We start from the raw sequence: 23,300 nt of genomic DNA on the forward strand, positions 1-23,300 counted from the left end.
GGGGAGACCGAGAATCCCAAGCAGGGTATGTATGCGCTGTCAGTGCAGACCTGATGTGGGGCTCAAACACAAGGACGGTGAGACAACGACCTGAGCCAAAGTCAAGAGTTGGACACTCCACCGACTGAGCCACCCAGGTGCCCCAGTGAGATTTTCTTCTTAGGACATCACATATATCAGCTTGTCACTGTTGGTGATGTTAAGCTGGTCACCCGCTTAAAGTAGTGTCTGCCAGAGTTTTGGATTGCAAAGGCACCCATTCCCTTCTATCGATGAGTCTTCCCTGAATCAGTGGTGCTTTGTCTTAGAGCTACATGTTTTTAGGTACACAAAAGGACCAAAGTAAGATTCGTCTGTACTTCAAAGGAACACCTGGTCTTAGTTTCTTGGGGATATTGTTGTTAGAAATAATGTGGGCAGAAATAGGGATGTAGGAGGCTAGGAATATTAATTAATGTGAACTCAAAGGTGGTGGGGAGTATCTGTGTGCATTTGAGATCATGGAATCGGGGGGTGGGGGGGAATTCCTATTCCTGTTCCACCCCTCCTGTATTCTGATAGCCCTGCAACTGGACTGTAAGGGATTGGAGTCCAGGAAGAGTGAGGAAAGTCCCAGGCATCATGACCTGAACAGGATGTTGAGCTCTTGTAGCTGCTTTACCTGGAGCTGTAACATCCAGCTGACCTTTGAAGATGAGAGAGGCACATCAACTTACATAAATTAGAGACTGCTCCTGTGCACACCTGACTGTGTAGCTGCCCTGATCTGCAGCGAGGGTCCTTTCTACCTCAAATCATGATCAGATTTGCTTATAACAATGCTTTCTCTTTTCCAGTGGGTGAATTCGTAAGTGATGTTCTACTCGTTCCAGAAAAGTGCCAGTTTTTCCACAAAGAGCGGATGGAGGTGTGCGAGAATCACCAGCATTGGCACACTGTAGTTAAAGAGGTAAAAGAATGGATCATGTGTTGTTTTCCTTGTTAAGAGAGAAAGAAAGAAACATTTTCTTCCAAACCTCCTCATGATTTCAAATCGCTTTTATTTTCCCTCTTCAAAGTTTGCAATTATTGTATCTTCTAAGTTAAAAATATTTGGGGGCGCCTGGGTGGCTCAGATGGTTAAGCCTTTGACTTTTGGTTTTGGCTCAGATCATGATCTCATGGTTCATGAGTTCAAGCCCCGCTTCAGGCTCTACGTGGACAGTGTGGAGCCAGCTTGGGATTCTCTCTCCCCCCTCTCTCTGCCCCTCCCCCACTCACACATACTCTCTCTCTCTCTCTCTCAGACTTAAAAAAATTTTTTTTAGGGGTGCCTGGGTGGCTCAGTCGGTTAAGCGTCTGACTGTGGCTCAGGTCATGATCTCGTGGTTCATGAGTTCAAGCCCCTGCTGACAGCTCAGAGCCTGGAGCCTGCTTTGGATTCTGTGTCTCCCTCTGTCTCTGCACCTCCCCCACTCACACTCTGTCTCTATCTCTCAAAAATAAATAAGCATTAAAATTAAAAAAAATTTTTTTTAAATAAAAATATTTGGGAGGATATTTTTATTGAGAAATACAGTGTTGACAATCCAGCTCCTAAAGTTAAGGATGTTGAAAAGATTGTTAAGCAAGGATGCTGTCCGTGGGATTTCCAAGGAGGCCATCCCAAGCCTTAGGGCCTTAGGGTAGAAATAGCCAATTCTAGAAAATCTATGTCTTGACATGTATCCTCATAGGATTGGATGCCATTTCATTTTTCCAGTGAGGAAAAGTACCCTTTCTTATACTTGTCTTCTGTGGTTAAGTTGGATCTTTAGTCAGTTTCTTTGGTCAGATTCTGACACAATGCCCTCACAGTGAGGAATGTAAATTATCACTGACCGCCTTTAGCCAGCATTGATAAGTACTAGAAGAGCTCCCTTTTCCTTAATTTTTTTCTAACTGTGGGCTTTTGTTGTTTCTGGCCCAGATGATGGTTCTCCATTGCAAGTTAAGCAAAATTTGTAAATCTTCTTAAAATAATAGCATCACAACTTGTTGACAGAAAATTTGTGTGTCTGTGAGAGAATGCTTTACATAGTGATTTGATAGGGGTTTCTTTTGTTTATTATTATTTTTTATAATATTTTTATTTTTGAGACCGAGACAGAACATGAACAGGGGAGGGTCAGAGACAGAGGGAGACACAGAATCTGAAGCAGGCTCCGGGCTCCGAGCTGTCAGCACAGAGCCTGACGCGGGGCTTGAGCCCACGGACAGCAAGATCATGACCTGAGCTGAAGCTGGACACTCAACCAACTGAGCCACCCAGGCACCGATAGAGGTTTCTTTTGGATGAAGCTAGTGATGGGGGACTATTTGACCAAATTTATTAATGTTCTGATGTTGGATCTGTGGGTTTCTTTTAGGCCTGTCTGACTGAGGGGATGACCTTATATCGCTATGGCATGCTGCTGCCGTGTGGGGTAGACCAGTTTCATGGCACTGAATATGTGTGCTGCCCTCAGACAAAGACTATTGAATCAACTGTGTCAAAAGAAGAGGAGGAGGATGAGGAGGAAGAAGAGGAAGAGGATGAAGAGGAAGACTATGATATTTACAAAAGGTAAATTCTTCTTCTACACCTGTGCGATTGTTTTGCTGGTGGTGGTGGGCTGCCGGTCCCTCCCTTCTGGATAAAGTGGGCATTCCCTTGTTCGTGTTGGCATTGAGCCAGCTGGCCTTTCATTGTCGCCCTAGCTGATTGAAGGACTCCTGGTGGCTCTCGGCTTCCTATTCTGTGGCCACGGTATTTTCTGCAGGCTAATGCAGTGCCTGCCCACTTACTCCTCCCCTCCTCCTCCCCAGCTGTAGCTGGGCTGAGGGCTGTAGTGGCACAGCTAAACGTGAGTTGAGCTTATTTCCTGTCTCTGTTTTTGTGTTTCAGCATAGGGAAGAGAATCATTGTTGTGCTTTGCACACAGGAATTGGTCTTAACCTTCCTTTTCTGTTGTGACCTTTAGTGAATTTCCTACCGAAGCAGATTTGGAGGACTTCACAGAAGCAGCTGTGGATGAGGATGACGGGGATGAGGAAGAAGGGGAGGAGGTGGTGGAAGACCGTGATTACTACTACGACACCTTTAAAGGCGATGACTACAACGAAGAGAACCCTACCGAACCCAGCAGTGACGGGACGGTTTCAGAAAAGGAGATTACTCACGACGTTAAAGGTAACCTGATGTATTAAAATCCATCTGGTAATTATTTGCTTACAATTTTGGACTGCATTCATCACAGGTAAGTCACAGAGGGAGAGGCGGCACTCCTGGACGCTGGCGTGAAATCTGCTCTCCAGCCCGCTGGTGGTGCCATCTTAGTGCTCGGTGGCCAGGCTGCTGACACGTTCGGGGGGGACCCAGGATTGAATCAGAAACTGTTTTTGGCATTATAAGGACTGAACTAGAGAACAGGGACCCAGAGGATAAGGGAGAAGATACATGGTTTACACTTGGGCAGGATTCTTCCACATGGAGCCTGCAACATTCTCTCCCCAAGGGGAGCCCCCTCCTCAGTACTTCTAAAGCCCTGACCTTCTACAATGAAATTAACTTCCTTGGTTCTTTTCTTGAGTGTGTGTTCCCATCCGTATGCTGCCCTGTTGGTCCACCAGAAAGATGCCTGTGACTGGGAGGGTGGCCTTTAATGACCTACTGGTGAGGAATCAGACCCAGCAGTTTTTTTCATCCTGTCATTTCAAAAAAAAAAAAAAAAAAAAGACCATCTAGAGCCATTTACATGCAGCCTCCTGGAGAGTGTCTATCTGATGCCATTTAAGATCTGAAGAATTATTTGGGACTCCCTATAGGGGAAATACTTAACAGTCTAGATGTTTGTTTGTTTGTTTGTTTTTAACATTTATTTATTTTTGAGAGAGAGAGAGAGAGACAAAGCATGAGTGGAGGAGGGACAGAGAGAGAGGGAGACACACAATCCAAAGCAGGCTGCAGGCTCTAGGCTCTGAGCTGTCAACACAGAGCCCGACGTGGGGCTCGAACTCACGGACCGCGAGATCATGACCTAAGCTGAAGTTGGATGCTTAAACAACTGAGCCACCCAGGCACCCCGACAGTCTAGAAGTTTCTGAGTCATCCTGAAGAAAGTGAAAATGTACATGTGTGCAATCCAGGCACTTACGTAGCATTTCCTATAGTTATCACCAGTAAAACAGCCTCTTCACCCCCATTGGTCTCCTTTGATCCTTGATACAACAAATCAGGCAAATATCTCAGAAGTGGGAGGCTCACAGAGCTGTGAGACACAGAATTCCTCTCTGTCAGTCTAGACTCAAGACAGTGTGAAAAACACTATTTTCAGTTCCTAAGTGTCTTTACTACAGTCAGGACAGAAAAACGACTACGTCCTCAGGAAGGCCGGGCTTGAGTCGGTGAGATGGTCCACCAGGGCGCTTGGGGTCCGCCCAGTCTTGGCCTCCGCTGACATTCAGCGGGTCATTGAGCATGTGGCCTGGCCTGTCCTGTCCTCCTCCAACCCGTAGCAGTGTGATCAAAGCTGCTGCCTCTGTCCCGCTGACGCTCTGACCGTTTTCACACAGCTGTCTGCTCCCAGGAGGCGATGACGGGGCCCTGCCGGGCCGTGATGCCTCGTTGGTACTTCGACCTCTCCAAGGGAAAGTGCGTGCGCTTTATATATGGCGGCTGCGGAGGCAACAGGAACAATTTTGAGTCTGAGGATTATTGTATGGCTGTGTGTAAAGCGATGAGTAAGTCCCGGCACGCTGGCTTCGTGCAGCGGCTCTGTCCTGTCCGGCGTTCTGTCTCTCCCGGCCGTCCCTGTGACCGCGTCTGTGTCGTGCTCCCTTGCCGACTCAGGTGTTGGCTGTCAGTCATTTTCCCCTCATCTCTGTGCTTTCTAGACCTAGGCTCTGCTTTCCTGTTGGCAGTCGTGAGCCCAGTTTTGTACGTCCGTGCTCACCGTGGGTCTGGTGGTGGTGGTGGCGGCGTGTCCCCTCCCTGGCACAGCAGAGAGCCCAGGGGCCTGTTCTTTCTTTTCCTTCCTTGTGTCTGTGGGCCCCTGGAGGGCTTCTGTGTTGCTTGGGACAGCAGCCTTACCCTTGGCTGTGTCTAGTTGAAAGGCACAGGGGTTAGCAGATCAGCCATGAGTTCTGCACATTCTTGTTTCCGTTCTTTCCTCCCATTCTTGTCCTTGAGCTACCCTGTCGCCCACCCCCATGGTGCATGTTGGCTGAGGGGGACACTGCTCTTCACACGAGGGACACCAGGAATACTCCTGGGAGTCCGGAGTCCTGAAATCTCTTGCTGTCTGCGTTCTGTGGGGAGAGTTCTGCAGCTGAGTGGTGGTAACTGTTTTTCCGATAGTTTGGCAATGTTGGATCATGCAGAGCTTTAGGAAGTGAAAGAATTTTAGTTCGTGTGTCCTTTGGTCACGGAGGAAATTCAGTGGTTCAGCTGAGTTGGGTTTACTTAGACATGGGTAGGGGAAGCTTTGCTTTTCTCCGTGGTTACCCCCCCTTCCTTTCTAAGGCCCTCTTTCTCTTATCTTGCAGTGCTAGCCCATGGGTTTGGAAGATCCTCAGGCTGGACACTCATTTCTTGGTTCTGATTCTGGAACTCGTTAGAATAATGAATTGCTGGTCGTTCCTGGTATTTGCTCTTACGATTTTTGGCTGTCGGTTCTGGTGGATTTTCATTCAAATACCTCCCTGTTCCTTTTTCCTCCCCTGCCCAAAAGATTTTTAAATCTTAATATTATATGGTGTGCTTAAGCACCTCCACTCCAGCTGCTGCTCTGTGGAGAGACTGTTTTTATTAGAAATCATTGAAAATGTGGAAACAGAATGAGTCCTGAGGGAACTTTGATGGCAGAAACTTTTATTCAGGAAAGATGTGGAGACAGAAATTATTGTGGTATTTCCTATTTTATAAAATTACTTAAAATTAGGGGCAACAAGACATTATTTGGGGGTGAAGCCTGAGGAACCAGGGGTCATTAAAGATCTCACTGAATATGGGAGGTAGTTGTTCCCGTAAAGGGTCAGATAGATAGTGCCGTAAGGTGCTGTGGGGTGGCACTTCTCCAGAGCGTTAGTGGTTTTCCAGTCTGCAAAATTGTAGTTTCCTGATGCGTGTAGTTGGGAGGACTTGCCACAGAGAAATTGTGTCATGTACTTGTGGGGTCCCCGGCTTGAGTGTTCTGAGAGCCCAGAAGTATCACTGTGCCATCGGCCAAGTTTGTGCTCCCCTCTGAAGAGGTCTGAGGTGGGCGGATGTGCTGGTTTTGTGAGCCAGTTTTCATAGGGACAGAAGGGTGGGTGCCCTCGCATCTTCAGAGCCAGACCTCTTGGGCTGCAATGCCTTTACCTTTTTCTTCCCGGGGGTGGAGGCAGCTTGGGTTTTGTATAATCTTTACCTAGCCCAGTGATACGAACCAAAGACTGTCTCCAACACACAAGCCTTTAAGCTGCAGATGTGCGTTGCTGATGGCAACGTGCTCATTGGCACTTGATGGACTTCAGTGCTTTGAAATTCTCTCAGCTGAACTTTTGAGTATTGAGGAATGTGGTTTGTGAAGCTGTATATTCTAATTTAGTTAATCTGAAAATTGGCTGTGGTGATCCTCTTTAGCTTATGTAAGAGCCAAATATTCTTGACAAGATTTTAGTTATAGCTTTTAGGTTTAGAGCTAAGTAAAAATGCCTTGACGGAAGAACTTTGGAGTGGCTGGCTGATTTGTAGTGACAGGTCTACAGTTGTCTTAGTTGTTTTAGTGTCATATTACAGTTATGCAGTTCTGGAAATTAGGTGAACTTCTTTCTCTCTGAACTGAAATTTGTTGGGTTTGGTATTTGCTGTCCATGAGCTCTAATATTATGATACAGCAAATTGTACAAGTAAGTTTTCTATCCGTCCTCCCTGGCTTGGGAAATTGGGAGTGAACTGGGCTAATAAGAGTTTTTCATAGGGATTTCTTTAGGGGTTGAGCAGGTAAACTTGTCCTCTCAAACCTTTCCTTTGTGGGGTTAAGCTCCCTGTGCAGATAACCACTTGCCTGGGGTCAGTAAGACCTTCTGCTTGAGGAGCAGTGAGGAAAGGGTATTCTAATGGGTTTCCCCTCTAGTGGGTGAAGGCCTGGGAAGGCCAGCAAGCCCAGCGTGTCTTCACACTCTGTGGTGAATCCTTGTCAAATACAGCAACTTAATGTTGTCCCTCATCCTTGATATGAAGGGCTAAGACTTGTTCAGTCATATTGAAAACTAAAAAAATTAGAGCTAGAGCAGTTTGGACTTTGCCTACCCAGTCTACATGCAAAGAGCATGCAGCACTAAAGTTTCTTTCAAAATGGAGCTTTTGTGGAAGTTGCCTTTGCAGGCCTGATGTCTGCCCTTGTCTCTGGCCAGAAGCGATCAGTGACAGCAATAAGTAATTCGTTTTTAGGTTCTAAGATTTCAGGAACTGAGGGAAGATGTAGAAGTGATTTCCTTTTCTTCCCCTGAAGCCTTAAGTAGATGCCAAGGACACCAAGGGGGCACGGACTGGCCTGGTGGCTGAATGTCACAGAAGGAAAGGGGAGCAGTGCGCTCTAACCAAGTGGAGTCTTGGCAGACAGGAGCACCTTGTATGTACCGTGAGCGTGGTGCGAGATAAACTAGTCTGTTCTGCAGGTCCTGGGTTTGATTTCTTTCCTAGGGCACAGTGCACTTTCAATGTTGGGCCTGGCCCCCAAAGGGAACCCCCTCTTGTTTTGTTCCAGTTCCCCCAACTCCTCTGCCAACCAATGATGTTGATGTGTATTTCGAGACCTCTGCAGACGATAACGAACATGCCCGCTTCCAGAAGGCTAAGGAGCAGCTGGAAATACGGCACCGCAACCGAATGGACAGGGTAAACCTTGGCACTCCCCTTCTGTTACAGGTGTTCGGCACTGGGTAGTAGGGTTTTCATAGTGGAAGAGAAGGGTCACCGCCCTCCTAGATTGTCACTCTGTGTTAGGACAGGTGAAGTGTGAGAGTATAAGCAGGTCTCCCTTCTGGGTGTGACTAGCCCCTCCCCTCTGCCCCACCTCCATCTCCATGATAATATAATTAGCCTCTGAGTGCTTATTGGGTTCAGACTGTGGAGTACTTCCTGTAACCATTATGTTCTTGTTATTTTTCTTTGCTATTAACTGGCTTTAAAAAAATTTTTCTTCTATGGAGGGAAAATTTATATCATTGTTGTAAACAGAAAGCTAGTATCATTTGCCATTTAGAACTAGGTAAATGTAAAAATATATTAGATGAAAGCAAACCTGTATTAGTATATTCTAGCTTAGATACTGTTGTCTGCTGAAGGCTCTGAGTCTCGAGATGCTTTCTTTTTTCTTTCTTTTTTTTTTAAGATTTTATTTTTAAGTAACCTCTACACCCGGTGTGGGGCTTGAATTTACAACCTCGAGATCAAGAGTCACACGCTCCACTGACTGAGCCAGCCAGGCACCCCTCGGGATGCTTTCTTAAAAAAGTTACAAGTGTTAGGGCAACATGAGCACCACAGTGCAGCTTTCTCCTAGTTACTGAGAAAGACTGAAAGAAAATTGAAAAGAATTTCTTAGGTCTGAATACCACCTAAAATCTCATACATTACCATGTTCCAGGCTTGTACTTTTGGAAATGTTTGTTGACTCTATTTTATCCAAACAGTTCTGAGAAGTAGGCATTTAAATGCGCCCCCCCCCCAACCCCCTTTTTTATGTGTGTGAGGAGACTAAGGCACAGAGACTTTTTTTAAAAAATCTTTTTAACGTTTATTTTTGAGAGAGAGAGAGACAGAGTGTGAGAGGAGCAGAGAGAGAAAGGGAGACACAGAATCTGAAACAGGGTCCAGGCTGTGAGCTGGCAGCACAGAGCCTGATGTGGGGCTAGAACTTGGGGCCAGCAAGATCATGACCTGGGCCAAAGTCGGAAGCCCAGCTGACTGAGCCACCCAGGCGCCCCAAGGCACAGAGACTTTTAAATAACTTGCCTGGGGTTATAGAATGGGGAGGTCATGGAATTGAGGCTGTTTGCTGATGGTTGGAGTGCAGGACCTTCTGAGACAGTAATTCTGTGAAGGAGCTAAAACTGCCATGAGCTTGTGAGGGGTCACATGAGGCGATTTCCTTTTGCACAGTTTCCTATATTAGATTTCAGGGCCTGACAGTATTGTTAGAAAATGGGGGGATTGTTTTAGAGATGACTCTCTGGTGATACTGGCTTTGACCTTTTTCTAGGTAAAGAAAGAATGGGAAGAGGCTGAGCTTCAGGCCAAGAACCTCCCGAAAGCAGAGAGGCAGACTCTCATTCAGGTAAGATGTGTTTTCCAGGGACGTAACCTCTGAAGTCCAGTCAGAGCCACATTCCCAGGAAATTACCGTTTGACACCTTTCGCTTAGTTGAGAGCTTATCTTACAGGAAGTTTTAACTGCCTTCCCCCTCCCCACCCCCACCCCCCAACTAGCTTTCTTTAGAATTGATCACCAATGGTAGAAGGAAAGCAGACCAACCAGTGTACCTAATTCATGCCAGGAAGCAAACCGTAGCTGGCTGTGTTTGTTAATTCTGCTCTCCTGGCAAAAATCCTCAATTCATCTTCATTCTTAGGCTGTGATTTGTTTTTCAGCAGTATTGAATTTTATTTATTTATTTATTTATTTATTTATTTATTTATTTATTTACAGACTTCTTGAAAAGTCAAAGTCAGACAATAAAACAGTGATGCCAGTTCATCTCGGGCTTTGCAAGAATGTAACATTAGAATCAGCAGCAGCACCCACCCCACCCCCCCAATAGAACAGTGTGTTGCTAGGAACAGGGATTGCAATTTATAAGACTGCTTTGGGTTTCATAAAGCTGATTGCATTTAAATCAGTTTGTGTTTATGATGAACTGAAATCTTCTCAGGAGGTTAACACTCTGTTGGAACACCTTTTCTTTCTTAGCAATCATCTAGAAAATCTAAGAATTAATTTCTATGCAGCCAATGCATCCTGTGCAGGGAAATTTAAAATTTAGTTCCACAGCCTTAAACTTTACCTTTCAGCCTGGCCAGGTTTTCCCCAGACAACTTGCCCTTCAGGACATCAGTGTGAATGACTCAGCATAACCTACCACATTACTGGGATATATTTCAAAATATAGTTCCTGTTGGTCTGTGTCTCAGGATTCGGATCTGGGGTGCCTTTGCCACAATGTGGAAAGGGCAGCATTCCTTCTTGCACAGGGCACGTTGAGAAACCCTGCATAGGGGCTTGCCACACTAGTGATTTCAGGAGCAAAAGTGCTAAGAAGTCCACTGCCCCTCAGATTTAACATGCTCTCATTAGATTAGGAAGTAATTTTCCTGACAACAATCAGAGTATATTTACGTCTGTCTTACCCTTGCTTAACTCTTCTGGACCTGTTACCGGCTTACACAGGCTCTAGGCGAGGAGGCATAGTCCTGGGGTATCGCTGTTTGCTTAGACTTCCTCCAGGTACCATGAATTTCATGTTGTTCCTGCCTTCTTGGTTTAGCACTTCCAAGCTATGGTTAAAGCCCTAGAGAAGGAAGCAGCCAGCGAGAAGCAGCAGCTGGTAGAAACCCACCTGGCTCGGGTGGAAGCTATGCTGAATGACCGCCGCCGCATGGCTCTGGAGAATTACCTGGCTGCCTTGCAGTCCGACCCACCACGGGTGAGTGGTGTGCAGAGCCCAGAGAACGGTATCCTCGAGGTCACCTCCTCTAAAGCAGCATATGTGTAGAACATGTATGATGACCTGACACGGGTCAGCAAAAAAATTACATTTTTTTGACGAGTTCTGGCAAGGGAAGACAGGTAAGGAGAGAAGAGGGGAGAAAAGGTGTCATCTTCTAGTATGTTCTTACGTCACCTTAGCATTACACTTTATGCTTGCATATGCCACCAGTGATACGGAAGTGTCTTACCCTGGAAAAGCATAATCTGAGGATATGGGTTGGTAGTTACTCAATTATTGAGTTTTTATAGTAGCTTTTTTAATGTTTATTTTTGAGAGAGAAAGAGAAAGATTGTGAGTGGGGGACGGGCAGAGAGAGAGGGAGACACAGAATCCGAAGTAGGCTCCAGGCTCTGAGCTGTCAGCACAGAGCCCGACGTGGGGCTCAAACCCAAACCACGAGATCATGACCTGAGCCAAAGTCGGACGCTTAACCGACTGAACCACCCAGGCGCCCCTTATAGTAGCTTTACTTTCAAAGAATAAAAACTTGCCTTTTGAACACGCTGTTGTAATAAGATTATGAAGAAAAGGGTAAAGGGACTTCTATCAAAGCCCCTGGTGCTGGTGGTCTCGTGCTTCTTTATCCCTTCGCTCTAACCTACCTTGCTTTTGGGGGACGGAAATACTGGAAAGAATGGTATTGGTATCCTTCTTAGGTGAGCAAGCAGAGTCTTTTCTGGGTGACACAGGGACTGCCTACCTTGCAATTTAAGGTGTCCGGACACTGAGCTTAGGAAAGAGGACAGATTGAGAGGGCTAGAGATTCTGGAAAATACTGTTCCTTAAGGAGCCAACATAACTTTGGAACTTAGTTTTTGGTACATTGTGTAGAAAGGTAGTTTCTTCTTACTTGAGAAGCTTAAAAGCTTTAAAAAGCACAGCTTTCCTTCTTGGTGCCCGGCTGGCTTTTACATTCTTAGGTGAGTTTTTTAAGCCTTTCCTGCCTGTTTTCAGTTCTGTAGTGCCTGGGTATTCAAACTGCTGTTCTCTCTTGCAGCCTCATCGCGTCCTCCAGGCCTTGCGGCGTTACGTCCGTGCTGAGAACAAAGACCGTCTGCATACCATCCGTCACTACCAGCATGTGTTGGCTGTTGACCCAGAGAAGGCAGCCCAGATGAAATCCCAGGTACACTAGACACAGTCGAAATTGCTGCAGGAGAGTGTCTAGCGGGGAGAAGCCGCTTCAACGGTTGGTTGGGCAACACTGATAGCTGTGCTTGGAAAGTGATAAATGGTTTCCGAAGACATTATTAGATTACAAGAGGTGGTTTTTGCAAAAATACAGTTTCTAAGATCTCTTTTCCATACTTTGTTCTATTAAGTCCTTTCTCCTTAAAGAGTTTCTGAAAGTTTAGTGGAAAAACTAGACTATCATGTAGTATTTTACAGAAAAACAGCCATTTTTATATAGTGAGACTAGAAGGAAAGGAGAGACCTTGATCAGTGTATTAAATTAACAACTAGGGAATGAGTTGTGTGCCAGCAAGATCATAGTGCCACACCAGATGGCCCAGGAAGTGGAACTCTCTCCCTTGCAGACCTCGGGGGGAAACCCCAGCTGTCCTGTGTGATATTCGCTGTGTGCTCTAAGCCCTTAGTTCCAGTGAAGCTTGGCTGCTGAATTACATGAACTTCTGCATGTTCCCTTTTGTGTTATCTACACTCTGGGAAGTGCTGAATATGTTCAGCCTATTGTAATGTGCGCATTTGGTCTGGGATGTGAGTGTGGTGGTGTTCTTACCCCTTATGTGAGCTCAACAGCTCACCGTGAGGACACTGACGTCCAGTACCCTGCCCGCCTGTGGTTCTTGTTCTCCTGTGGGCATAGGAACCGTCCTCAGTCAAATGGCTCCTTAATTCATCTGAAATATGACAGTGTCCACACACGCCAAGACTGTGGGTGGTGCATTTTCAGTTTCCATTTGCATTTTTTCTCTCAGGCACTTATTACTCTGGTGCTTTCCCGTCAATTTACTTGATTGAAAGAATGGCAAATATAAAATTAAATTACTTTCATCCCTGCTTTTAAAGGTCAGAGAGACATCAATCTACAATAAAAGCATCTTTCCATTTAATTTTTTTTTCCGTTTGGCCAAGTTACATGGCTTCAAGCCCACATAATTAATCCATTGGCTTAGAGCACCCTCTATAGGACGAGCATGGTAAGTGCCAGTGTAACCAGACAGGCATACCCGTCCTGACATGCCTCACTCACTGTGGCCTTGGGGTGGACGTTAGCCCACATCACCTTTCATTTCCACCCCAAAACCTTCACAAGCAAATGACCAGTTTTGATGGCTTTTTTTCCCTTTTTAAAAAGTATGAACAATCCAGAATTGTTGCATTCAGAAAAGGTAGTGAACCGTGGAACAGGGATGGTAGATAAGTCTTTATCACTCCTTAAAGTCAGGTTTATTTATACCTCAATGTAAAGTTTTGAAGGAATAACTAATCTAGTTAAATATGAATGAACTAGTTCTGTTATTCACCATGATAATCATTTCAAGCAGTTACTTCACTAAGCAAAATCCGTGAATGGCCCCCTCTCCGTGCCAGTCTGCTTTTAGCCAGTGATTTCATTCCTTTTTTTACCCCGTCTAATCTGACTGGTGGTAAAAATGGACTCTTTCCCTCTTTCACTCAGCAAAACCTTACCGAGTATCTTGCATTGTACAAATTAGGTTCTTTTGGGGCACCTGGGTGGCTCAGTCGGTTGAGCATCTGTCTCTCAATAATAAATAAACATTAAAAAAAATTTTTTTTATAAAGAAATTTTAACGTTTGTTCATTTTAGAGAGAGAGAGAGAGGGACACAGTATCCGAAGCAGGCTCCAGGCTCTGAGCCATCAGCACAGCCTGATGCGGGGCTTGAACTCACGAGCCGCGAGATCATGACCTGAGCTGAAGTCAGACACTCAACCGGCTGAGCCACCCAGGCACCCCTAAAATGAGTAAACGTTAAAAAAATAAAAAATTAGGTTTCTTTTAAGCTCAATTACTACAGTTAGTAAGTGCCTCATATAAAAATCAAATGAATAACTGCCTAGTGAAAGGTTTCAAATTTTGTTTTTAACTCAGAACACTCTCTGGATAAATTCTCAGATTGCCAAGGGGTATTACACACAGTCTGCACATACTCCTATACAGCAGTCCCCCATGATCGGAGGCTTTGCTCTCTGCAGTCCGCCGTGGCCCGGAAGTGAATGATCCTCCTGATGTATCATCAGGAGGTCAGTAGTAGCCTACCTTTATGTCACAGTGCTACGTCACTCATCTTGCTTCGTGTGGGCATTTTATCATCTCACATTATCACAAGAAGAAGGGTGAATACAGTATAAGAAGGTATTTTGAGAAACAGAGACCCCATTAAATAACCTTTATTATAATTGTTCCACTTTATTATGTTATGGTTAATCTCTTACCTATGCCTAATTTATAAGTCGAGCTTTGTCATACAGGGAAAAAAACCCCAGTATACAGGGGGCTCAGCACGGTCTGCAGTTTCAGGCGTCCATTGGAGGTCTTGGAATGTACCACCCACAGATAAGGGGGAACTGTTAGACTTCAGTGGTCAGTAAATAAGGATGGGGATTAATGGATTTCCTCTGCCTGGCTGCTTTGCTGGACTCTGCAGAGAATATACTTTTTCCGCTGATCTTTGCGGAAGTGTGTGCATGTGTCCTGTCTGCAAGCTTTGTCCTGGCCTGGTTCTGTTGGTAACGAGGTCTCTCCACCATACTATACTTCCAGGTGATGACACATCTCCATGTGATTGAAGAAAGAAGGAACCAAAGCCTCTCACTGCTCTACAAAGTACCTTATGTAGCCCAAGAAATCCAAGAGGAAATCGGTGGGTGCTGCGTTTGTACTGAGGTCTGTGAGGGACTTTGGCCAAGACTCAAGGGTGGCAGTGGTACAAGGGCCAGGAAGCCAGGCATTAGCACTCCAGGGTTTAGGTCTGGAATTCACTAGGGCTTACGTGGCAAGCAAGGTCAAGGAGTAACCTGGGGACAGATGTACTGGTGGTGAGCCACAGAGCCTTGAGTTTCTTAACCTTTACTCTGTTACCGGAAGAAAAATTGAGGGTGTGAAATTGCAAGGGACCGGGGAGTTTCCTGTTGCCCTTTCCCCCTTAATTGCTGATGCATTTCAAGGCACCTATTTTACACACATTCTCATTTCCTCTCTCTCTTCTGGTCTTCTTTTTTTTTTTTGTTTGGCAAATATTTATTGTGTCTACTGTGTGTCACAGAGGGAAAATGCTGTAGACCGTATATCCTGGAGGTCATGTTATAGTATGAGACAGACAGGAAAACAAGAAAAGGAGTGCCATGTGGGGGCATCAAATAGGGTGGAATGGCGGAGAGTGGCTGGGTGGTCAAGGGGTTTGTCTTGGGTGCAGTCACCTGGGACCCACATGACAAGAGGAGCCATCCACGCCAAGACCACAAGGGGAAAAACACTGTTAGCAGAGGAAATGACTACTGCAGAGGCCTGAAGTTTAAGTCAAGTGTGGACACATTTGAGTAGATCAGTGTGACTAGAACATAGTGAGGGAGAAATGGGGCCAAAGAAGTTGGCAGAGACCAATTTGTTCAGAGATTTTAGCAAAATCAAGGAGTCTGGGTTTTATTCTAGGATAAATGGAAAGCTGTTAGAGAGCTTTAAACTAGGGAGTGACCAGATCTGAATTATGCTTTAAAAAAGAACATGAACTAAAGAAAAAATTACTTGGCTGCTATGTGCTATTAAAATTAGAAACCTGCCAGGAAGCAATTGTAAAAATCCAGGCGACAAATGCTGATCGTGGGCACTAAGATGGTAATGGAGGAAATAAACAGATGTGGGGGCTTTCGGGCACGTTGCAGAGGAAGGGTGAACAGTGTGCTGCTGGGTTGGATGCCGGAGGTGAGGGACAGGAAGACATCGAGGGTAATGCCCAGCCTTCCATTGTCAGCAGCTGAGTGGATGGTGATGCCGCACTTGACTGAGGAAAAGCGTTCTCTTTATACATGATAAAATAGAAGTTGGACATTAAGTAGGGGTGTAAAGGGGGCTGTTCAGTGAGCTGGAGGTCGGGCAGTAAATATGAGGTACAGATTTTCAGATCGTGGCCTGTGGATGGCATTTAAAACTGTGCCATTGGATGAAACCACTGAACCAGAGTGCGTTGGTAAAGAAGAGGAGTTCTGGGGCACTGGGGTTCTGCGGTGCTACAGGATCGGGGGTGCAGGCAGGAGGGAGTTGTCTACTGCGAGCTGGCGAGATGCTCCCCTCAGTAGATCCCAAGTTCTGTAATGCCATGAGTTAGCCTTGTTCACACTGGTGGTCCCTCTGAATGCCGGTTCCCTGCCATGCCTCTCTTTGTCAGATGAGCTGCTTCAAGAACAGCGTGCAGACATGGACCAGTTCACGGCCTCTATCTCAGAAACCCCCGTGGACGTCCGGGTGAGCTCCGAGGAGAGTGATGAGATCCCACCATTCCACCCCTTCCATCCCTTCCCGTCCTTACCTGAGAACGAAGGTGTGTATGATTGACAGCGCAGCTTCTCAGTGGCGCTGGGGGCGGGGATGGGCCTGCGGTTGGAAAGTTGAAGGTAGAATTTTGAACCTGGGTTGTGTTAGGGGGGCTATTTTCCTGGTGACAGTTGGGCAGGGAAATGGAGACTGGATTCATTGAGCACCTACTGTGTGCAGGCACCATGCCGGGTGCCTTCAAATCCTTGGCTTCAGTATCACCATGAGGTTAGTCACATTTCTCCCACTTTAGAGAGATGGTTTGCTGAAATCCTCTTTTTTTTCTGGTCCTGTCAGCTGCCTTCAGAGTGTATGACACCTTGCATGTGGAAGTCACTCTGCTTCTTAAAGAGCACTTTCACGTTATATTAGGTCATTAGCTTTTCATAACAAGCTGGGGAGCAGGCAGTGGAGAGACGACAGAGGTGACTTTTCAAGGTGATACCTCTGGTGTTGGGGGTGATAAGAAGCCATGTCCCTCTGACTCTGTCTGGCACACTTTCTTCTATTCCTTTGCTGGGTCTTGATGTTTAAAAGGATCTTTAAAAGCTGTGGGTCTGCACCAGAAATAAACAAGCTGCTCAGCTCGGTGCCCTGAGACCAGGCTGTGGAATCAGTTTCTATTTATTTGTCTGCTGCTATTGCTGCTGATGGTGGTGGTGATAAAAATAGTGGCCACAGCTATAGAGCCCTTATCATATGCCAGCTTTAGCTAAGCGCTGTGCACGGATGCTCTCATTTAATCCTCAAAATAGCCCTCTTAGGTAGGTACTGTGAGTGTCCTCATTTGGGGATTCCAAGATTTAAAGAGGTTAAGTGTCTGTCCAGGCTCACGTAGCCTGTGGGTGGAGAGTAAGGATTTGAACCCAAGCTGATGTGGTCCTGCAGTCCTGGGTACTGTCGCCTACCTCAGACCAGATGTAGCAGTGCTGGGACAGAGGCCTGAAGAAGATACTGAATGGGGAGGATGGGGTACATCCAACTCAGCCTTCAGACTTAAACAGAATGCCTTCTGAACAAGTTACCCCAAAGGTACCAACTCATACGGTTGACCCTGCGATAGTAAAACGGAATGTGAGAAAGGAGCCAGAGAAGTAAAGAGATCCCACTTTGTTCCTAAAACCTGCACTTACAAATCCCATACCTGCATGGGCTTGTAGGGTGGACGTGCTTACGTATCCCATTTGGGGGTGAGGGCATCTCGGACAGATCTGAACTAGGACCTTGTCTCCTTGTTAGAAAACCACAATCGATACTGACTGTATTTTTGTTATTTTCTAAGAAAAATAACTTTGTAGGCTAAGCTAAATAATTTGGGAATCTCCCCAGATTTCCCCCCAAGACAGACCTACTTCTTTCTCTCCTACCTTCCAGTCATATGTTGTAGCTCTTAACTGCTGGTTTGTTTATGGGATGTGTCAGGTGTGTTTTTAAGGAAGAATACTTTTTATTTACGTTATAGAGAAATTCTAAGATAGCAATTTTGAAAGAAGCCATTTTCTTTCTTAATCTCCTTTTTTGTGCTATTTTTTTTTTTTATTGTTTTCCTTTCTGCTAGACACTCAGCCGGAGTTGTACCATCCAATGAAAAAAGGTTGGTCTGTCAAAGATGTTCCCTTTAAGACCTCCATTCCTTTGCACTTCCCCCATGTGTCGGGAGGCTCATTTTCTGTTTCATACCATCACCTGAGATTTTTCCACCTCATTTCTCCAGATGGCTGTGAGGGGAGCCAGAGTGGCCTTGGGTCCAGCACTTAGAATCTGGTGTCAGTGGTACTGGTTACAAGGTGCCCATCTTAAACTTTCCTTCTGGATATCCAGAGAATACAGAGTAATCAAAACAGATATTTTTATGAGACATTTCTTCTGGGTAGATTTTTTTTTTTTTAAGTTCATTTATTTTGAGAGAGCAAGAGAGCGTGAGTGGGGGAGGGGCAGAGAGCGAGAATCTGAATGAAGGAGGCTTTGCGCCCATCTCGCAAACCAAGAGATCTTGACCTGAGCTGAAACCACGAGTCAGACACTTAACTGACTGAACCACCCAGGCGCCCCTCATCTGGATAGATTTTTAAATGTATATTCAACTTAAACAGGTTGGGTGGAATTGCTAGTATATTTGAAAATATGCTTAATTTAGGGGCAGGTGGAAGTTGGTTCCTTTTACCTCTTCCCCCCTGCCCATCCCCCCCACTGCTCCACTACATCTTGCCCTTTCCTTTCAGCTGTACCCAGCCCTGTGTCTGTGCCCACCTGTCTGTCGCCACTAGTCTCCGTCTTGACTTTAGCATTACTCAAACACTTAGAAGCTGATGGATGGAACGGGTTGTGACAAGTGGACTCTGGCTGTGTGGTAGTGAGTGTCCAAGCTTCAGAACAGGCTGGGACTGTGTAAGCGCCACGCCGAGTGCCTCGCGTATGTGGCCTCACTTCATGCACTGAGCACACCTACTGGCCGGGGCTTTAGCTCTCTCTGACAGATTAGGTGGTTGGAGAAGCCTCAGACTGCATGATTCGCTCAGAGTCCTAACTGTAAGAAATGGAGGAATCCGAACTCAAACCCAGTTGCTTTGTCTTCAGAGCCTATGCAGTTTCTGTCACATAAAAGGCCGCTGCATTTCCCCAGCTTGTTGGGTGGTCCACAGTCCCAGGGTCATTGTGAATAAGTGCATATGCTTCATGTTCTCAGTGTGTGTTTTATGAGCCTGCTGACTTTGACCAGCTGTGGATGCACCACACCGTGTTCTCTAAGAATTTGATGTTGTGGTTTGTGCCACGGCTTTTTTTCAGAAGAGTGCAATTTCAATCTTGTAAGGATCACTTCTGTGTTAAATGCTTGGTTTTATTCTACCTGGATATGCCTCTTCTTAGAGGTGACTCTGAACCATGCATCCTAGATATTTACAGATAAAGATGAATTTCCTGGAAGCTTACCTGGCTTTCACCCACATACTTCAGTTGTTGTTAGTTGGAATAATTTAAACATTAACTTTTGTTTTCTTAACATCACTTGATTATGCCTTTTATAAAAGCAAGGTGGTTTGGGTCAGTGTTTAAGAGAACACGTGAGTTTCACCACCAAAGGAATATCGGAACAGTCTAGACTAGTCATAGGACTTTAAATTAGTTGGTTCAGTGCCGTGTTATTTCTCATGTAGGATTCTGCCCTCTGACCTTTAAAATCTGGAGGAGGAGAGAGAAAGTGATGGAAGGTTTAGAATTTACTAGGCTTGTTCATCCACAACCTTGCTGAGACAGCACCTTTCTAGATTCTTCTTTCTCAGTCGAAGTGCACTATTGCTGTTTCAGTGGCATTTTGAGACTATAAAAGCCAGGCCTGATTTAACTTACCCTAGAATCAAGTTGGGAAATTGCTCTTTAAGGTGAAAACTTTAGGAAAAAACAGTGTTATTTTGGCCTGCCTTCTGATGGGTGAACGCATTAGCTAGCCCGCACATTCCACACCTGCAGCAGCTGTTACTGGTGGTTCCGTGTCAACAACGAGCCTGGTTGTGAGCCGGAAGGCCTTGCTGTGGCCGGGCCTAGTGTCATCGGCTCTGGCAAGCCCGGGGACAGCAGTGCTTGGCATTTACTCATGTTTGAGTCCTACTCACATGCAGGTGATCACCTTAGAATGAGGAGTGTGCCATCCAGTTGATCTGTTTATAAGAGGTTCAAATTGTGGACATTTATATTGAACTGTGTATCTTATTAATGAAAAACTCATAGAGTAGGTAGAAATCACATGCTTTCTGAAGCTTAAATAAGGAGGATCGCTCCTCACTTTTCCTCTGCCTGGGTTCGTGCTGGGTTCAGTTGAACCGCATCTTTGGATGCTGTCATTTGGAGTGCCACACACAAGTGATGTCGGCTCTGGCGATGTCTGACCTTGACAAGAGGAGTGTGGCTAGTCTTGCTCCCTTTACAGAAAGGAACCTTCCACCCTTGTGTTTGAATTCTCCCTGTCTGTGAAATGCTTCCTTCCTGCTCATTCTTGAATGACCACTGAAAATGTGACATCTGTGATCCAGGCCCTCAGAGGGTTGCAGGCTAGAGGGAGACACAGAAGAAAATGAGGATAAACAGTGATTTCGAGTGCTGTAAGCTGGGAATGTCTCCCAAGAGGAGCTGCAGCTTGAAGGACAACTAGGAAGGGTTGGAGGTCAGGGAGGGTATTTCAGGCAGAAAGAATTGCCTGTGGGATAAAATAAGATGCTTGAGACAAATGTGCACATTCATTGCTGGTGTGATGGTTCTTCCATCCAAAGGGAGCGAGCACAGAGTGTTGAAGGAGCAGGTTGTGGGCTTATAGGCACTCGGTAATATCACATACGGGTATTACATGTTTTTCTGTGCTAGAATGCCTCTGAACTCCACTTCTGTTTATCTTACAATAAACATTCTCTTCTGAAGGCTGTCATTCCGTTTTTCCAGGTTGGATATTAAGTAAGCACTCTCTCCTCCTCCATTAAACTCATCGGGCCTCTGAAAATGCCTGTACCATTCATCCTTATAGAGCACAGTGCATCCTCAAAAATGAGAACAAAGTAGCCTATCATGTCGCAGCGGGGGAGGTGATCAGTGAGGGCCCCTGCTTCTGTGAGGTTGGCATGAGATCAGCCCATCCTGGGAAACACTCAGCTGTGATCTCTTTCCACACAGGATCTGGAGTGGGAGAGCAGGAAGGAGGACTGATCGGTGCTGAGGAGAAAGTGATTAACAGTAAGAATAAAGTGGACGAAAATATGGTGAGCCATTTCTCCCCTCCGCCCTGCCCTGTTTTAATTTTGAGACTAATTAGAATGAGTGGCATTGTTTTAGAGGCTTTCCAAATGAACCTCCCTGTGTTCACTTTCCATATGGTAGAAGATGGGTGGGCTCCAACTGGTCCCACAAATCTGCTGTATTCTTTAGCATCTGGCTATGAGAAGGAATAAAGAATTACTTTTCAGCCGTAGCTCTCTTGCGATACAGTGGGGGAAATATATTTGCAACTAAAGATATGAATAAAATATGAGAGGCCATTTTCAAGTGAGTATAGAGATTTAATAACTTGTAAATGGAATAGAGTCGGGTTTGGTTCTTATATTGCCTTTGGTTTATACACACTATTATTATTTTATCATTTTCTATCACTGATATTTCTGGATTATTGTCAACTGAGGTTTTTTTTGTTTCGTTTTGTTTTTTTAATTTTGAGAGAGAGAGCACAAGCACACACGTGAGCAGGGAGGGGCAGAGAGAGGAAGACACAGAAACTGAAGCAGGCTGTAGCCTCTGAGCTGTCAGCACAGAGCGTGACGCGGGGCTCGAACTCACGAACTGTGAGATCATGACCTGAATCAAAATCGGACACTTATCTGACTGAGACACCCAGGCGCCCCAATATTTATTTTTAATTGTTTTTAATGTTTGTTTATTTTTGAGAGAGAGATAGATTGTGGGCAGGGGAAGGGTAGAGAGGGAGGGAGACAGAGAACCTGAAGCATGCTCCAGGCTCTGAGCTGTCAGCAGAGAGCCCGACAGGAGGCTTGACCCCACAAATCGCGAGATCATGACCTGAGCCAAAGTCAGCCGCCTAACTGAATGAGCCACCCAGGTGCCCCCTGAGTTTGATATTTAAACGTGAATTGTTGGTAATTTATCCTGTAATGTCACTCCATAATGGTTACCTAAAGGAAAAGGCAAGTGGAAGCACTTAGGGAACTAGCTGCAATACAGTAACTTGTGTCCACACTTGCTTCTTTAGGGGTTTGGTGAGTGGATTTAGAAGAATGTGACAGAACTGCTTGGTTAGTGGGTGTCCTCAGTATCCACCTCCCTCCACCAAATAATATGTGGAGTAGAAAAGAAGCTCCATTTATGCTTAATGTCCCCTTCCACCCAGTTGCTGACATTTTCGTACCATTTCAGGTCATCGACGAGACCCTGGATGTTAAGGAAATGATTTTCAATGCCGAGAGGGTTGGCGGCCTGGAGACAGAGCCGGTACGTACGTGTTCAGCTCCGGAACCTAAATGCCAGGTTTCCCATGGGTCTCGGCTGCTTCTCTCTTGTCTTCTCATTTCAAATGGAAAACGGAGAGACGCTTGGTGTCTCAAACTCTCAAAGACCCCCATCCCCAATTTCCATACTTTTGGGTAAGAAAGCTAAAATTAGGATCTCGATGGAGATTGAAAAAGTGGGAGTTTTCCTCATAAGGATGGTCCCTTGGAAAGCAGCATCTCAGAGTTCCCTCAGTGTCAGAGTCACGACTCTACAGGGGCCTGGCCCTCCTTGAGCTGCTGGTCTCCCGCTCGCCATCTTTCACATTGTGCAAAGAGTCACTGAGACCTTGTCGCACATCTACTTTGTTATCGTAGGAATCCGTGGGGCCACTGCGGGAGGACTTCAGTCTGAGCAGCAGCGCCCTCATCGGGCTGTTGGTCATTGCAGTGGCCATCGCCACGGTCATAGTCATCAGCCTGGTGATGCTGAGGAAGAGACAGTATGGCACCATCAGCCATGGGATTGTGGAGGTGAGTAGCAGGGGCTCTCTTGTGACTTGGCCTTGAGGTGGTGATGGTTTGCTCTGTGCAGTCAGAGAGGCTTATGGAATTCAGACATCTTAACTTCGTGGGTGCTGCACTTCAATTAAATTACTCACTGGATTATTAGATCATGTTTTGGAAGTCAGTCCCAACCGAATTATGTTGGTCCTATCACAAAGGGCTGTTGCCAGCTCTGACGGTGAATGTGAGGAAACCATAAGAGCATTTTATGCTGCAGAGGGTGAAAACTTCCTGAGTGTTTTCTTCTTTTAGGTATGTTAGATATTTGAGAATGAGGACTGTTGATACTCTTTTTTATTTTTGTTCTTGTTATTGACTTGTTTTTTTAAGGAGCAAACCAGGTATACGACCAATCAGGCAACCCTGGCAATCATGAATCTTAAAAATATGAAATAGAAGTAATATTTTTTTTAATGGGGGAGAAAAACAACAGGAAATTTAGAGCCAGAGCAGGCTGTTTTCTGTTCCGTCTTCTGCTGGTTC

The 23,300-nt window shown here is 45.6% G+C and overlaps 1 protein-coding gene across 4 annotated transcripts in view; it reads left to right on the plus strand.

The window, feature by feature from the left end:
• APLP2 (amyloid beta precursor like protein 2) overlaps positions 1–23,300 on the plus strand; it is an 86,246-nt gene that overhangs the window by 60,642 nt on the left and 2,304 nt on the right. Inside the window, exons 4-17 of one of the 4 annotated variants that reach the window (XM_043579825.1) lie at positions 837–949; positions 2,388–2,584; positions 2,982–3,190; positions 4,573–4,740; positions 7,749–7,879; positions 9,246–9,320; positions 10,528–10,686; positions 11,750–11,878; positions 14,503–14,602; positions 16,124–16,276; positions 17,828–17,863; positions 20,929–21,014; positions 22,180–22,254; positions 22,629–22,784. In XM_043579825.1, coding sequence (XP_043435760.1) covers positions 837–949; positions 2,388–2,584; positions 2,982–3,190; positions 4,573–4,740; positions 7,749–7,879; positions 9,246–9,320; positions 10,528–10,686; positions 11,750–11,878; positions 14,503–14,602; positions 16,124–16,276; positions 17,828–17,863; positions 20,929–21,014; positions 22,180–22,254; positions 22,629–22,784 — 1,787 coding nt within the window. The remainder of the gene's footprint in view (positions 1–836; positions 950–2,387; positions 2,585–2,981; positions 3,191–4,572; positions 4,741–7,748; positions 7,880–9,245; positions 9,321–10,527; positions 10,687–11,749; positions 11,879–14,502; positions 14,603–16,123; positions 16,277–17,827; positions 17,864–20,928; positions 21,015–22,179; positions 22,255–22,628; positions 22,785–23,300) is intronic. The other 3 variants (XM_043579826.1, XM_043579827.1, XM_043579828.1) reach the window with 3 other exon arrangements.

This window comes from Prionailurus bengalensis, chromosome D1 (assembly GCF_016509475.1).
Source record: "Prionailurus bengalensis isolate Pbe53 chromosome D1, Fcat_Pben_1.1_paternal_pri, whole genome shotgun sequence".
Lineage (NCBI taxonomy): Eukaryota > Metazoa > Chordata > Mammalia > Carnivora > Felidae > Prionailurus > Prionailurus bengalensis.